The 17,750-nt window shown below is 34.6% G+C and overlaps 1 protein-coding gene across 2 annotated transcripts in view; it reads right to left on the bottom strand.

The window, feature by feature from the left end:
• The window catches only part of Sh (Potassium voltage-gated channel protein Shaker), a 907,958-nt gene extending 903,158 nt beyond the window's left edge, over positions 1–4,800 (bottom strand). Inside the window, exon 1 of one of the 2 annotated variants that reach the window (XM_081727649.1) lies at positions 3,795–4,800. In XM_081727649.1, coding sequence (XP_081583775.1) covers positions 3,795–3,883 — 89 coding nt within the window. In that variant the 5' untranslated portion in view covers positions 3,884–4,800. The remainder of the gene's footprint in view (positions 1–3,794) is intronic. The other variant, XM_081727648.1, reaches the window with a different exon arrangement.
• Between the last annotated feature and the right edge of the window lie 12,950 nt (positions 4,801–17,750).

Raw genomic sequence — 17,750 nt, 5'->3', positions numbered from 1 at the left:
TGTTGAAAGTACATGTTGCATTGTTGTGTTAGTGCGGTAATTTCTGTGATCTTTTGAGTGCTAAGGTCATATATAACCCCACGTTGTGGTTAATGAATTTTTTTTTCTTTTGAACAGTCTTACAGCAAAGTATATTGTAATGATTAAATTTCTTTAGAAATTGCAAAATCAAGAAGATATTTGAGTCAGGAAGAGTTGAGTTAATTTTGAGTTCAACGTCCCTTTCAGCAGCGAGGCAATATGAGACGTGGACCTACTGATTAACGTGGAATCCGATCTACATGAGCTCCCGCCGGGAATCAAACCCGGGTCTCCCACGCCAAAGGCGCGTATGCTAACCGCTTAGCCACGGAGAGCTCTCGAGTCAGGAAGACATTGCAGGCATTTTAGATGAATTAGACGAGGATATGTACGATGTTGATAAACTGGTAAGTGAGGATAATGAGGAACAGGATGAACAAAAAGAGGATAAATTTGAAGCTGATGCTAATAATGATGATGTTGCAAATTTATTACGACCAAGGGCGTCGATCCTGGGGGCCGAGGGAGCCCGGGACCCCTCATTGTATTTGTGAATTTACAATATTTGGCATACTTTAAAAGCAATTTGTCTTAAAATCCTCATATATACTGTCTCATATATACTGTTGAGATAAAATCCTCATATCTCAACGCCTCCCCCCCCCCAAATTTACAGAGAAATCGGCGCCCTTGCTTACAACAAGAAGTGATTTATGGGAACAACGGTAGTAAGTGGTACACAAAACCGTTTATCAAACATCTACTAGAAACTTGAAGACACATCTTATATAATCAATAAAACACTAATTATATCCACAAATATAAAAAAATATGAGATGGTACACCTAAGATGTATAAGATGTATAAGATGATATAACCGAACAAACCTAATCTCACTTAACCTAACCACATTATACCTAACCCAACCTAACCTCATCTAACCTTATCTAACGTAACCTGACCTTACCTTAGTGTACCTAACCTAACCTAACCAAATACAACTACGCTCCAGATTCGCGTCGTATATGACCCCACGTTGTAATTAGTGCTGGGCACAAAAACCGGTTCGGTTTCTCATCGGATCCGGTTTCGGTTTTCTTCAAAATCAGTTCCGTTTTTTTTTTTTTTTTTCAAAATTTGTTCTATTTCTGACCAGAATAATGTTTCGTTGTTCTCTGAAAACCAATTCCGTTTCCCTAGAAATAGTTTTATGTGTTTTCCAACAGATTTCACCGAAATCAGCTTCGGTGAAAACCGAACCGGTTTTGGAGAAAACTGAAACCGGTTTCGATGAAAAACCGAACCGGGTTTTTGGAGAAAATCGAAATGTCGGCTTTTCGTATTTCGGTTTTCCTATAAATCGGTTTCCGGTTTTTATAAGAAACCGATTTTGCCCATCCCTAGTTGTAATATATGTCCTAATGAAAGCACATGTATTACTGTGGTTTATTAAAAATAATAAACCATTTACTGTGAATGTTCCGCAAATCAGATGGTGAAGAACAGTCTTTAGGCGAAAACAGAAATATTCATTGAACATTTATTAAAAATAATATGATAACTTAAGAAGTGAATCTGGTGAACTATTTCATATCCTCTTATGTAAATGGTAGAAACTATTCACAAACAGTGTACGAATTACAGAGGGCTAAGAGGAATATGTGTGAACTGACAACTACCATAAATTTTCCATTTTTCATGCTCAGCGTCATATGCAATTCGAGAAGGAGGAGGAAAAATCCTTCACGTAACTTATTCCTTCTCTGAAAAGTTATTTATTCTAAATTTAATATAAAATTTCAAACATAAGACTGCGTTCTATTCATTATGAGTCAGTGGGAAAGGATATATTAACATTAAACACCAAATGCATTGATTAAATTTAAAGGTATCCACTGCTTGATTTGCGGGGACTATCAGAAAGATGGGGGCCTTCATGGGACATGGAGGTATAGACACAGCTGATAATATACACAGTATATGACAAACATGAATAACAAGAGTTTTAGGAAAACCAAAAATGGATCAAATGATTGCATCTTGGCCAAGATTTAGTTTGTGGAAGAGTGACAACAAAATTTTTGAACCGCCCCTAAATCGAGTTTTCCTATTTTTAAAGGACTAAGCACATCATATTGAGCCAAGTTATAGTTTGAGTTTGGCTACACTGTATGTAGTTCTCCAGATGTAAGAGCTACAAGAAAAATTTTTGATTGAAATAACTTGGATTTTTTATGCATTTTTGGATCTGGAGCCACAAAAATTTTTTAACTATCCCTATATCGAGTTTTCGTATTTTCTACGGAATAACCACATCGTACTGAGTTAAGAGATAGTTTGATTTTGTAATATATATACATATATATATATTGTTTTGTTACAATTTAACAATAATGGAAAGTCATGACTTATGCAGTAATTTACTGTAATTTGTAATGTAAGTATTATAGTATAGTTATTGTTAAATGAATAACTGTAGAACGAATTCATCACTTTGAGTAGTGTTTCCCTTAATGTAATAAAAAAGAAATTTGCTATAATTCTACTACAACCATATTCTTTTCCAAGGAAACTTCAATCTTAAGGAAAAAGTTTACGTACCTCCTCTAAGCAGCAAAATTGTTCTTTCCGTTTAAGACTAGAGTAAGATTGAAACTCATTCTGTACATTTTGTCAATACGTATATATATTTTTTTAACGTTATTCAAACAGAGCTTGGGAAACGTTACGCCCTTTTTTCGGTAGAACTACAATAACCTTACTTGAATCAACATTAAGATATGAATGGTCCATGCAGTGGCGGATCCAGGGGGACAATCGGGGCGATTGCCCCCCAGAAGAGGAAAGTTTTTTTTTTTAATTTTATATATAAATTAAATCCATCCCAGAGTTTGGAGTTCTTAAAAGTAGCTCTAAGTAGCAGTATTACAACCCACCACCCACCCCAGAAGTCCGTCCTGGATCCGCCCCTGGGTCTATGTAAGTATTACATGCAAAACTGTGGATAAATAATGGATGAGAATTGTTCAGGATGATTAATTAGTGACTATTGTTTTTTTAGAAGGTATTTTGCGAGTTTCAGAAGGCTACATAAAGACGGGTATTTTAATAGCAATAATTGGATGGATATTTTGGTATGGTTTGGTCAGTCCTAAACTAGTGCTACATAAGCTATGCTATTGATTGATTGATTGATTTTAGTTTAGCGTCCCGTTCAGCAGCGAGGCTATATGAGACGTGGACCTACTGATTAACGTGGAATCCGAACCACATGAGCTCCCGCCGGGAATCGAACCCGGGCCTCCCACGCCATAAGCTATGCTATTAATACCAAAAATGGTATCAAACATATAGGAAAAACATATTTCTGAGTGAGACAATACGGTACCTTAATGTCTCACAAAACAATTGTTAATGATTGCAAGATTCTGAGTAAAATATTTGAGAAGTCATTATGGACAAGATCGTTACAAATGTGGATAAAATGGTCAAAGCTTTTAGATAGATCGTGTTTTCTAAATAAAAGCGTATGCAGGGTTGTAAAATAATTTCACGACTTGATCAGTAACCATTCTAATATTTGAAGCAGTGATATCTTTCTTTATCAAAAGCAATTAACTTTCAAATTAATTAAGTATACTAACGAAGCGCAAAATTTTAACGAAAAATTGCTATTGATTTTTTAAAGCACATTTTTTTTTTAAAAAAGGCATTTTGTTTTGTTATTTAATAGCTAAGCTATATATACAGTTTTTGTTTTGGTAAATACATACCCTCCAGCCACTAATATCATCTGCATCTTCCAAATTGATGGCGTACCTACGGAGTTTTCGTCGGGTGATATCTCTCCTGCATATTGCATCACAGAAGGAACAATTTTTATATCACAAGTACACTATACAATTATAACACCATATAACTTTTTATTATTATTTCTTTATATAAAAATAAATTTGCTTTTATTTTCATTTAATTGCTGAATTCAACTTGTGCTGCTTTGATTTTCTGAGTAAATGCTCTTTTACTAATATATTTTTTTTGTAGATATTTGTTTTGGAAGAAAAAATTGATTGTTTTCTGCCCCCGTAGAGAAAATAGCTATGGAAGGAATTAGTGGGGCGTGATTGTAACGTTTTCAATTTTTTTTATAATGTTTTCCTGTCGATATACGTGTGTGACCCCGATTGACCTTGACTCTAACGCCCTCTGTGTGTGTGTGTTTGGAGTCACTTTCCTCACCGGACACCTAGACTCCAGCTTCTTTGGAAGACTCACAGGACGTGACCACCACGAGGGTATTCAAGACTCATGCGCACGACGCTATGAACTGTTTGTTATAACAAAAGCAAAACGCACCCAGAACGGCGCCGATGTGAAAACTCAAGGGTAGAAACCACAACCCTACCCTGTTTCGACCTTTTTTTTTTTTAGTTCTTCTTTTTGTCCCGCAAATGTTTTGGCTAGAAGTCAAAATTCTCTTGGAAGTCTTTTCCCCAGACACGTGTCAAAAAAATTTTCCCACAAAATATCACTTTTGAGACTTGCTTTTTTTTCCTTACGGAATTCTGATGCAGACACACAATAAACAATTAACACGATTGTTTTGTTTATGCAAGTTACAACATGTTAAAACTAGTAATTAATATTGTGAAAAACTGTTATCTCGTTCGTAATATGGATTCACATTAAAAACTACTATAACAGGAAACTGACACTCTGTTAGTACTAACTGTAACACTATGAAATTATTTTTTGCAGGATTTTTTGTAACAAATAATAATAAATAATAATAGTAGTAGTAATAAAATCACAAACACACTAGTAAACTGGGCACTAGAACATATCACTAAAGGTTTTTCTACACTATCAAAGGAAGGAGGACATATTATGTTCTAATATGCATATATAAACTAGCACCATATAGAAAACAAAACACTGTCAAATGCTTTTTTAATGAGATAGATGGCGTTTAGACGATGTTGTTTTATATCCAACTTCAATGTGGGCGGGGTCGGTTATATCTAAATAAGCTGGAGCTTTTGCACTGACACTCGTTGGACACAATACAATGTTTAACTAACAAATGTTAATTGGACGTTTCGATTTTTAAAATTTGTTTTTATCTTTTCGGTTTTCTAAATTTCCTTTTTGTGTATGTGTTAATTCGTAAATCGTGGGACGGTTGTCGTTTCTGTTTTGTTTTTGTTTTTCTGTTAACAAACACGGGACGCAAGTCCCCTTTTTCGGGACGCAACCCGTATTCAGAGACAGATTCCCGCCTTCTTCGCGATCGTCGACTTATCTGAGTTGTGACGTAGTGGCATTTTGGTATTCTGTCGCTAGGTGGCTCCAGTGAGCAAGCGCACCTCTCTCTCTCTATCTCTCTGTGGATACTCTCAACGGCGAATGGTGCCATGATATATACTTTGATGCGTGAGGGAGTTTGGGGCGTATAAATGAACTGAAGGGTACAATGGGGAATTTTAAAGAGGGACGGGTAAAAACAGAATGTGATTTCAACCCCCCTTAAAAACAAACAAAAAGGACAGAACCATTTTATTCAGAAAACCTTTTCTCGGTTAATCTTGACATAGTTATATGTAGGTGTTACAGTGTGACATCATCACCCTCATGTATGTAATATATTTCCCCTGATGCGGGTTAACTACCACATGCTATGTGAAAGAGATGGGAGGAACATGATAAGAATTTTTCTAACTAGATAGGGAAAACTGGCAGAACATTGTTTTGGAAGAACTTTAGTTATGAGAGGGGAACGGAAGTTACCTGAAATATTTGTTACATTCTTTTGTGTATGATAAATTCAATCTTGTACTACATATTTGAAAGGGAGAAAATATTTTTAAAAACTATTATAATGAAACATTATTTAACACCTTTCTAGGAAATTTAGTTCATCAAAATTCCTTTATAAATTCCCTCTGTTCATGTGTCCGTCTGTCCGTCCGGGAGACAACAACAACCTCAAGAACTATACGTGATGGATCACCATTAATTTCGGACAAGGTATACAGGGCCAAGAGTTAGGAAGTAAGCTGTTGATGGAGGTTATTTTGAAACCGGAAGTGGTGTAAATGAACTGTTTCCGGTTTTTACTTTGATCACTAGAAAGCAAAAACGGTGATAGATAGCGAAAAGTAATATCTTGCAATCAAGTAAGCATCCTAATAATAAATTTCTGTTCCATTCTTAACCTTCTACTGAAACCGGAAGTGACATAAGTCCGCTACAACTTCCGGTTTTTATACAGATTTACATAGGGCAATAAGAAAAAGATACAGGCATAAGTACGTTTTTAGAATCGATTTAACGTTCTAAGATAAGACGCCATCTTCTCTCTTAACTTCCGGTTTTAAAGTTGATCGCTATGGAGTAAAAATGGTAATAGATAAGTAGGAAGAAATTTTTGCAAACAATTTACTAAAACCGGAAGTGTTAGAAGTCTACAACCAACTTCCAGTATTAATATTAATTTGAGAAAATATCTCGCTATGGAAACCAAAATTCCTTAACGTGATGTACACGTGACATTTCAGTAGTTTCTCTTTTAAAGGATTTAGTACACGCATCACTAAAAATGGATGAACTTAATGAAGTTGTGTTTTCTCTTCCACCAAAAGATGCCTTAAAGCAGCACATGGGGTTGTCAATGAAATAACAACGTTGGCCAACGTAGTTTAAAGTGTATGTTTCGGTAACCAAAAATTGGCCGTTATTTGTTCAATAGTTTCGACTTGGCACTTGCAATTATAATTTAACATACTTGTTTCGTAGAGGAGCTGTTTATGGTAGTCGGCAAAGCGTTTAATTACAACGAAAGACCAACATTGGTGGCTAATTATCGAATCGGATCCCATTGTTGAGCCGTCTCTGTCTGTGCTACTAGGACATATAAGTGCCAGGATATATTTTTAGCAGTGTCGTTGATTTGGAGTTTCCGACATTGTGTAGTAGTGATAAATTACAATCTCTTTAACATTTAATTTCTTCTAAGTTATATACAATATTATAATTCCAAACAATTGGGCAGACTACAGAAGATTACACCCTCTCTCTCTACCTAGTGAATTGATGATATCTAGAGATTTTTAAGAATCTTTAGACGACCGTTGACCCATATTAAGCCCAGTCGCACATTAAGGGCAGTCGACCCGAATTACATTGCTATGAGCAATGTAGCAAAATCTCGTACCCGAAATTTACTCAACTCTAACATTATGATTGTGTCAGACGCAATGTTGGTAGTTTGAGGAAAAATTCTCTAATCTAGGGAAATTTCGTAGGTAAATTTAGCAAAAAAGGGATTTTTTTCGATAAAATGTGAAAATTCTGTAAAATTCTCGTGTTGAGCGATTCACTATTTTATATACTTACGTTTTTCTTTGTTTTTCACAAATAAACTAATACAATAACCATAGTGTTAGTGTGTGTTCAAAGGAACATGATTTAGCACCCATTGTTGGCTGAGTGTATTTGTGTGTAATTGTTTGGTAAAACAGCGAAAAAGTTAAAAAAAAATAGAAGCCCAAAACAAATGTGGTGGACACTTCATTTAATATCTAAATTAATCTTATTACATTATTTCTGTCAAAGAAAATGGACACTCAACAAACTAGGGAAAACTTGATAAAAAAAGCGAGGAGAAATTTTCGTGTCAGTTGAGGGATATTTTCTTAAGAAAACCTACAAACACTGGTCACACGGTCAATACACTTAGGGCACTCTCTTTGTATCCTCTCCTGACTCCTGTCTAATCTAGGCTGACCTTTCTCTGATGAATGTGCACCGTGCCTAACATTTATAGTTTAAAGGTTGTAACGTACACAGAATTTAAAAACAAAATAAGTTCCATAATTATGTTATTTAGATTAAATGAGACGAACAATTAATGAAAGCTATTAATTGTGAAATATTTGATGGGATGAAAGTGTGGGAGGAAACGAGAGAAGGCCGGCAAACCCAACAAACACACTGAGAAAATTGTTCAAAGACTAAAGAATTTCAGTCCGTCAAATTGGCCTAGAAGCTAACAATAAATATTTTAATGTGAAATCGAAATAAAAATTTAAAATTACAAATATTATATTTTAATTTTGTTTAATTTATTCTATTCCATTTAGTACTGAAAACAATTCAAATAAATCATAGGTAGAAATTCTAGGAAAAATAAACAAGAGCTCGTAGTTATAGGCCCACCCAAGCATGCCTCATCCCCCCGTCACATGCTGCATGATTTAAGGAAAGAGTTTGACAATAGCTTTTGTAACAGTAAACTCATTTAGTTTTGGTGAAATATGGTGTAAATTTTTCAGGATTCCCAATCATCTTTACTGCTTGGAATTGAAATATGTCAATAATGAAGGAGTAAATGTCTTCTTTCTGATTCCAGCTAAATAAAATGTTCCCGTCCCCAACTTTGTAAAAAATACTCTGATTATTTTAAAAAGTAAATAGCATATTGTTTGTTTTCTTTGAAATTAGAGGCTTACTCGTACAGTTTGGGGCTGCATTTACCAAGATGGAAGAGGTGGGGGTCAATTGCTTCTACAATTTACACCAGTGGTTCTCAACCTAATTCCTATCACAACCCCTATTTTATCACATCCTCTTTGACAGCAACCCCCTTATAACTGGTTTGTAATAAGTTTGTGTTGGATTTCTAATATACCTATTGCGGAGATCTCATGATATCTATCTGTTTCTATAATAGTAGAGTCCATTTCTTATATATAGTAAATACAGTAATTACCCGAAAAGTGAATGGAATAAAACCAAATTTGGTCAGTTCATTCATATTACAAATACCGAATCCGATCCGTCATACTGTTTCAAAATGAATACCATGAATGGCGGGAGTGTTTTTTCTTCCATGGTAAAGCATTAAAACAAAGACAAGAAATCTCTTTATCAGTTGAAAATGACTTGACAATGTGCATCACGAAATATTGCTACTTCAGTGAAATCACACCATGCTCAGGTATATACGCGTAATTAGCTCTCAATTTTAATTATATTTCAAATGCGAGTGCATACGACAGAAATTGTTAAAAATGCGAGTGCATACGGTAGAAAGCAGAGATGGTCATCCTCCCTCATTTTGCCCTCATGAGGGCCGCCCTCACTCTCACCTCACCCTCATTTTAGCAGTTGAGGGTGAAGGCGATAAAGTAATTGAGGGTGAGTGTGAGGGTGTCAATGGAGGGTGAGTATGAGGGAATGTGAGTGTGAGGGCGTCAATGAAGGGTGAGGGAAGGGTGTCAATGGAGGGTGAGTGTGATGGAGGGTGAAGGTGAAGGGCGTCAATTGAGGGTTAGGGTGAGGGAGGGTTAGGAAAAATGACCATCTCTGGTAGAAAGTGTTAAAATGCTAGTGCATATGCGAGAAAGGGTAAAAAAAATACGAGAGCATACGGGAGAAATGGTAAAAAATACGAGAACGTACTGGAGAAAGAGTAAAAAAAAAACAAAAACACGAGAACATACGGTATAAAGGGTTAAACAGTGCATGTGAAAAAAAGGTCAAAACAACTGCAACATCGAATTTTTTAAGCAAGATTAATTGAAAAAGAAGCACTTTAAGTTAAGTTTGATGTACTTAGAAGCTCGTTACGGGTAACTTTTTCTTTATCTCTGTTTGATCCATGTTCGTTCGTTTTCTATCGACCACTTTTCCCAGTGAATCTTTCGTGCAGCTCGAAAACATACAAAAAAGAGTTCTATCCACAAACTTTTCGTGTTGAATCCCTGATTAAAATCTGTTAACACACATTTCAGATGCAAAAGTCTACAAAACGACAAGGTCTAGCTATAAAGAATGAGAAGAAATATTTCACCAATAGAACTTCACGCGTAATACGGGACGCTCCTTTTTTATCTTTAACAAAAAAGAAAAAAATGAGAAGAGGATTCCGTTCTTTATCATCTCATTTCGTTGTGAACAATCGAGTCTTCTTTCTTTTTCTTTTTTCTTAAATGATAAGTTTAAATGTGTTACTCTCTTGAAATGCTCGATTCATCATTCTCTTCCTTTATGGAATGGTTAAGAGAAAATATGTCTGACCTTGGCCACGTGGACAGGTTTCATTAGTCACTCATTTGCTTAAAAGGAAAGTTTATCTGACGTAAGAAATAGAAGTTTCATTTTAGCTGTCACAGAATTACGAGTACCTTGTATAGCTCCCCATTTTCTCTATAAAATTTATTGAGTAAACTTACAGCGTTTTACTGACAATTAGGCTGTCACTGTGTTACTGTTATATTACATCAGCTAAAAATTATATTGTTAGTTTTTAAACGGTAAATAATAATAGTGATGTTGTTTATTTTAATGTCAACGGTGTTTTCCATGTTTTAAGTTGTCCTTTTATAAGTGTTAAAGTGAGTTAACGTAATGGTTAAAGTGAGTTAAGTAAGTCATCCTTCTTCACTGATTTCAACTCCAGGCATTGATGATTATGTAAAAATTTCAATACACACACACACATGGAACATATTATGGCAAAAGTTTAAAAGAGTAAGCATAAAAAATATTTTTTGGGAGAAAAGCTAGGATGGAAAGCTGACTCCTTTGTTATAGATTAATTTTAAATTATAACAGTCAAAAAAAAATGCGTAAAACATGTTTTTCGAATGAGATGGGGCTTAATTCGCCCTTTCATTTTGACAAATTTTAATCCCAAGCTGTGGAGATCATTAGTATGAATACTATAATTGTATTTTGTAAAAAAAAAAAAAAAAAAAAAAAAAAAAAAAAAAAAAAAAAAAAAAAAAACGCAATTATTTGGAAGGTCAAAAATACAATATGGTAAATTATGATCCCCTTTAACCTTCTTATTCATCACAGATTGCAGCTCAGAAATAGTAGGCTTATTCCCAGAGAATGGAAGAAGGTATATACCAAGTTTCATTAAAATCTATTAAGATTTAAGGGAGTTATAGAGGAACAGGCAGACATAAAAATGCCGATTTAGTCGAAAGGTCTCGCATTAATAAGGTTCTCATGCTACTGTTTTAGTTTTTACAGTGAAAACAGTTTAACGGGGAAGTGTCTTTAACTTGAATCCACTAAACCTGGAAACAAGTTTGCACCGCTACCTGTTACAAAGTCCAAGATCATATTAGTTACCAATTTATTTTTGGATCAGAAGATATATTTCAAGTCAGAAATTTTCTTGTAGGCCTTATATCTGGAGAACTACATATAGTGTACCCAAGCCCAACTATCACTTCTCTCAGTATGATGTGCTTATTCCGTAGAAAATATAAAAACTCGATTTAGGAACCGTTCAAAACTTTTGTGACTCCTGATTCAAAAGTAATTATTTGCCAAGATCTCAGTCCTTTGATCCATTTCTTTGAATCATTTCTAAAATTCTTGTTTGTCTGACATGTCGTAATGATCTAACTAACGCATACGTAAGAGAAAGTTCTAAATCGATTTTCAATACTAGGATTTATACTTTAACGTCCCAGGATTAAAATAATAATAATGACCACTGACGTAACAGCCTTTCGCGAAGCTGAGCAGCTCCATACCTTCCAAACTAAAGGAGGAGAGTAGTGCTTGAAGGAAGTTTGAAAGAGAATCGTATTAAAAAAAAAAAAAAAAACGAACTAGAAAGCACTTCCCCCAAGTTTATATGGTAAGGGTTCGAATTTATAATTCTCTACTCTCACAGAGGTACGAGACTCGTTCCCAACTGTTCTCGGGCTCAATTATGAACGCAAGCGCTACTGAGTCCGAAGGCATACTTTGAACATGTAACGGTACTTAAGAGCCCTCATCACAGCGAAATTAAAATACCGCTAATTTTACAGTAATTATGTGAAATCTTCAAATAGATAAAATATAATCGAAAAGTGGAACAAGAGCGCCCTAGACAATATTATTTTAAATAAGATACCCTTATCACAACTCACTTATCTGCTTTCGATTTCCAGCCATTTAGAAAATCGGCATTTATTTTCGCGTTTATAAATGTCTGCAAACGGAAAGTTACTAGGTGACTCGTGATAACGGTACCTCATGCAAAATAATATTGTCTATGGTGCTCTTGTTCCACATTTTGATTATCTTTTATCTGTTTGAAGATTTCACATAATTACTGTAAAATTAGCGGTATTTTAATTTCGGAGTGATTAAGCCTCTTTCAAATTGAGAACTTAAATATTTCAAATTGAGAACTTGAATTGAAAACAAAACCAAGTACACAGACCATATTTCACGTTGGTATACCTGTTTCACGCAGTTTAAATTTTAAGTAGGTCAACAAGGAACATAAGAAGACAAATCACAAAAAAGTCACTTTCAAGCAAAAACTTCTATATATTAAAATGCCAGGTTTATATGTTTGTGGTCAAGAAAAGTTTATATTTTTGTGGCCAATACTTTCGACAGTGAGTTCTCGGGAACCATAGGCACTAAGAAGATGCCGTTTTCACTGATTGATTTCAAATTTTGTGTAGATTATTCAGTTCAAATTAAACATTTAAAAATTCCCGTTATTTCTCTATTATTTTTTAGGGGCACACTGGAAGTGTTGAAATTTAAAAAAAAGTCAAGCATCATATACTACCAGTTATACATTCCAACATCACACGTTTGTATACGGGGTTAGTATAACTCTCCGGAGTTTGTTTCATGGCCAAATGATAATGAAAAACAAAAGATAACCTTTCTCTAGTCTAAGATGAATCTTTATTGTTTGGAGTGTTTTGTCCAATGAACATCATATATCACTGACATTATAAGTAATTGACATTACACCATATATATCACTGACATTATGTAATGTGTTTGCTTATTACATACTGCATGCAAGAAGAAAGAAAACACTGATCGTATATGAATTAGAAATTCCAACTGGAAGTAGGCTCAAATCTTGCAAACGGCGCGTGATACTGAAAAAAATTATCGAAAAGATCTCCCCTTTATGATACCCCTTGCCAATTTTTATCAAGATGTCTTTCACTTGTGTCTGTAAAGAGACATGTACAGATGTTATAAGGAATGACAAGAAGTTTTATGCTGATATGTAAGTAATGCGCCGCGTAGGAAGCACAGATTCAGCTAGTTTTATATTATAATCGTTTTTCCCCTCGTGAAAAGATATTTCAATGGACTTCGGAGGTTTCGCAATTCAGGTCTTCAATATTTAAACCTTTTCTCTTTTTAGTGGCAGTCATTGATAACTATGCCAACAAGACGTACAATTTTATTAAATTTTATATTTGAAAAATTTTATTTTAGAGAAATTATTGGTATTAGTGAAAATATCTTTGGTCCAGATTTTCTGGGGGCACGGTGGCTCAGTGGTAGAGCGTTTGTCTGTAGTGCATAGGGTCCCTGGTTCATTGTCCGGTGAAGTATGTTTGTGATGAATAGCATGGTTCCGTTGGTTTTCTCGGTTTACTCATGTTTTCTCCAACATCCTCATTCCGCCAATTCTTCCATTATCTTTCGCTTACCTTAATTACCGCCTCTCTTATTCTAACGGGCATAAACGTGGGACGTTAACCAGAAAGATTTCATTTCGTTTAAACTTATCTTGAGGAAATATTTGTTACTTTCTGGTGTACAATCTCATGGACACCCTATATTGTAACTCTCGTTACCAATCACACAAAGACTATACTAATATTATTGGCAACTTTTTGTAGACTGTCTGTAAATTTATACTTGGTCCAATTTGAAAATAGAGTTCTCCAACCAGAACGTAACACAACGCCGTTACTGGTTCATATTGCCTGCTAGCTTTTTTCCCCATCTCAGAAAGCCTGACCTATATGAAGTGAAAGATAGTGTTACTGTTGATATATGATACAGCATCTTCAGTTACCCTACATACATACACACACACACACAGAGAGAGAGAGAGAGAGATAGAGAGAGATACTAACATATAGTTGGCACGCACAATGCGAGTGTTTTCTCTGCAGTACAGTTTTTCTCTTTTTTTTACATAAAAATACATAAAACTTAATTTAGCCGTGTAATAAAAATGCTGAGATGAAATAACCCATGAGGTTGTTCGCATAGGATAAATAATAAGAACAGCAATTCATAAAAACAGAGTGTGAATGAAGAGAACGTATTTGTAGAAAATGTCTATACTATATTTCGTGACTACAGACGGGTACAACAAACTCATAACATGTCACATGCCTTCCTGAATAGAGAAAATATGTTCTGTTTACCTTAAAACATAAACAATTCCATGTTTGTTTGTACAATCTAACAAACTAACTATGCCTGCGTATTTACGAGAATGTGGGAGTTAATTGTACATGAATGTAATGCCCTCTTTAAAGTTACATTTTGTTGAGAAATTATTACCTCTATCGCTGGAAGCGTAAACCTCTGTTTGAATTGGAAAACACAATTCTGACTTTACTGGTGAATATTGTTTCGGGGAACCTACAACTCAGGTGAAAAAAAAAAAAAAAAAAAAAGTTACAACATTTGTCAATTGTAAAGTGAAACGGAAAGGTAGTGAATCGTTGCAATAAGGTAAGGTTCGTCAGTCTTGGGATCGCGAACAGAGATGAAAAGATAAATGTAGTTAGGAAAAACTCTTTTAAACATTATTTTCAACATCTGATTTTGAGAGACATATTTTCATGTCCAATACATATTTTCAAATATGATATTAGACAAAAATTTTAAACTACAGATGAATCTTTACAAACAATTTGGAATTAAAGAGGAATGAAATTTGTGAAACTGCAATAAATATTGACAAGTAAGTACAAAAGTTTCGTAAAAATGTGGATTGTTCAAATTTTGATAAACATTAGAGCACATGCTACGACCGGAAGACATAAACTGATTTTAATACTTTTTTAAAACTCCTTTTCAATTCCCCCATTTCGCAACTTTGCAGCGGTATTAAGCCTTAAAGATATATATATTTAAAGGACCATTAGGAAGACTTAGGCGCAGATGGGGAAGACAATATTAAGATGGATGACTCAGAAAATAGGAATACAAATTGGAAACTGGATCCAATTGGCTAAAAATAGGTGTAAATAGAGAACTTTTCTGAAGCTCAATAGAGCGTATTGAACCTGCAGGTTCCGTAGACCATAGAGTTAATTAGTTAGTTAGTTCCACATCCAACAAAAATTGCACTTTGATTTCTATGGCCTGATATCTTCGCAATTTAATATTAAAACCGGAAGTAGTAGTAGATTTCTATCACTTCCGGTATTAGTAGAGAGATTAGGGTCGAAATGAAATATATTCTAGAAGCCCTAAATTGATGGCAAGAAACTGCCTCTCGCTATCTATGGTCGCTCTTACTCTAGCCATCAATATGGACACTGAACGTGGTTTATTTCTTCTACTTCCGGTTGATTTATCATATTTCTGGTTTGAATTGAAACCAAATGACATCTTTCAGTTTTACGTCTCACAATTATGACTGTTACGTTAAGGGAGACGGATGATATAGGCATCTGAATGATGACGGAGGATTTGGTGTAATGAGAAAGAGAGAAGAAACAAGAGTAAACCGAGAAAACCGAAGAACAAGATGTTGTTAACCACAAAACTTACTTGCTGGGTATCAAACCAAGGACCTCACGCTCCAGAGATAAGGACTCTACCAGAGAGCCCCTGTGTCCGCCCGCTTGAATTGAGGGTTAAAAGATAATATGTTACATACTCTTACAATGCCTTCACAATTCCAAGTAACCACTTCCCGTTTTCTCTTATCGTTTCTACTGTAATTATGTAGATTAATATTGAAACCGGAAGTTGCAGTGGATTTCTAGCACTTCCGGTGTTAATACGTAGTTAAGGATGAGTATGAAATGTATTTGTTGGGACACAATCGAATGCAGGATACTACTTCTCCCTCTTATCGCTTTTAATCTATAATGGCGAACGTAAAAAATCGGAAACGGTTGATTTTCAACCACTTCCGGTTTGAATATCACTTTCATCAACCGAATTGGTTCCTAACTATTAAACCCTCTGCATCCTGGCCAATATTTATCCTGATCCAGTTGAGTTTAGTTGATTTTAGTTTAGCGTCCCTTTCAGCAGCGAGGCTATATAAGACGTGGACCTACTGATTAACGTGGAATCCGAACCACATGATCATCCTGATCCATCACATAGTTGAGTTTGTTTTGTCTTCTTGAGCACAGTCACAAAGTAAATACAGAAAACTTAATAAATATGCAACACATAAAAATTTATTATGACTTAAAATAGATTTAATTATTAAATATTCAAATTATTTAATTCGATAAGAATTTAATTTTCATTAAGTAAAAGACATTTAAATAAATTTGAAAAAAAGAAAATATAAAAATTAAATAATTAAAATGCCTTCGTTTCAAAGAAATATATATAAAAAATAATTTGCTATATAAAACGGTGAGGGGGGGAAGGGAGTAAGAAAGAAACAAAAAAAAAAAAAAACTTTTCAACACTATATCTCAAGTTGAGGTTCACAACCAAAGTGAGGTATTTCTTTAATGGAATTCAATTTTCTTTTTTGGCTATTTCAACAATACCAAAAATACACTTTTAATTAAATTTTTCAATTTAACGTACCACAATTATGCCCTTTAGGCTAACGGAAACGAATGATTAAGACAAATGAATGATGATGGAAAAAAATGGTGGAATGAGAATGTGGGAGGAAACGAGAGTACCCGAGAAACCCACGACCACGATGTTGTCCGCCACCACCAACTTACTAGGTCGGAGATCGAACTAGGGACCCCACGCACCAGAGGTAAGTGGTCTTATCACTAAGCCACCGTGACTCCCGTAAACATGTTGAGAGTAACAAAAGTAATTATGCAACATTATTAAAAGATAACAGTGAATTCATTGCATGTAAAGATAATAATTTTTTAAAAAACGAAAATGATTAGAAAGCCTCAGAGTAAATACATCCTGAATTTAATTAAAATTTAATATTCATAAATTCATGTCATAGTTAATGTACATTTCTCTCTTCATATTGTGATATTAAGCTTGATTTTACAATTGACCTTATTTTGAACCCAAATCAAACACACTAATCTGAGAAAAGCTTAAAGAAAGAACAACGTTTTATGAAAGTAAGCTCGAACGCATAAGAGATATTTTGAGTTTTGATTTCATTAGCGTCTCTTTTAGGCGTGAGTCTACATGAGGCTTGAACCTACAGCTTAACGTGGGATTCGAACCATTTGAGCTCCCGTGGAGAATCGAACCTGGGTCTCTCTCGCCAAAGGCGCAGACGCTAACCGCTTAGCTACGAAGAAGATCTAGAAGAGATATTGAAACACCCAACTATATTCCGTATCGTATGACATAAGCTTGCTTCAAGAACAGTAAACTACTTTTTTATACACACACACACACACACAAAAGAACATAATAATAATAGTAATAATAATTTCAGGGCCTCACTTAAAATGGGCTTTTATTGCTTTATGCTAAAACTTGGCTTAAGGCGTTTGTGTGTCTTCCTTCTTACTATTATCTTCAAGAAAAATGTTTATCTTTCATTATTCAGTATTGTAACATATTTCTAATTGGTTGATAACCCTTTCTGAAAACAAACGTTCAGAGTTGCTGTTTTTCTCCAAATAAAACATCGAGGATTTTTTCTTCCGTAAAAAGAAAAAAACTTCGTGAATGGCATTGCAAAGGAAGTAAGAGTATACTTAATTTAATTTTTGAAGAAGAAAAAAAAAGGATCAAAT

The sequence above is a fragment of the Thermobia domestica genome, chromosome 10 (genome assembly GCF_964235325.1).
Source record: "Thermobia domestica chromosome 10, izTheDome1.hap1.1, whole genome shotgun sequence".
In the NCBI taxonomy this organism is placed as follows: domain Eukaryota; kingdom Metazoa; phylum Arthropoda; class Insecta; order Zygentoma; family Lepismatidae; genus Thermobia; species Thermobia domestica.
This window is presented reverse-complemented; position numbering and strand designations above follow the sequence as displayed.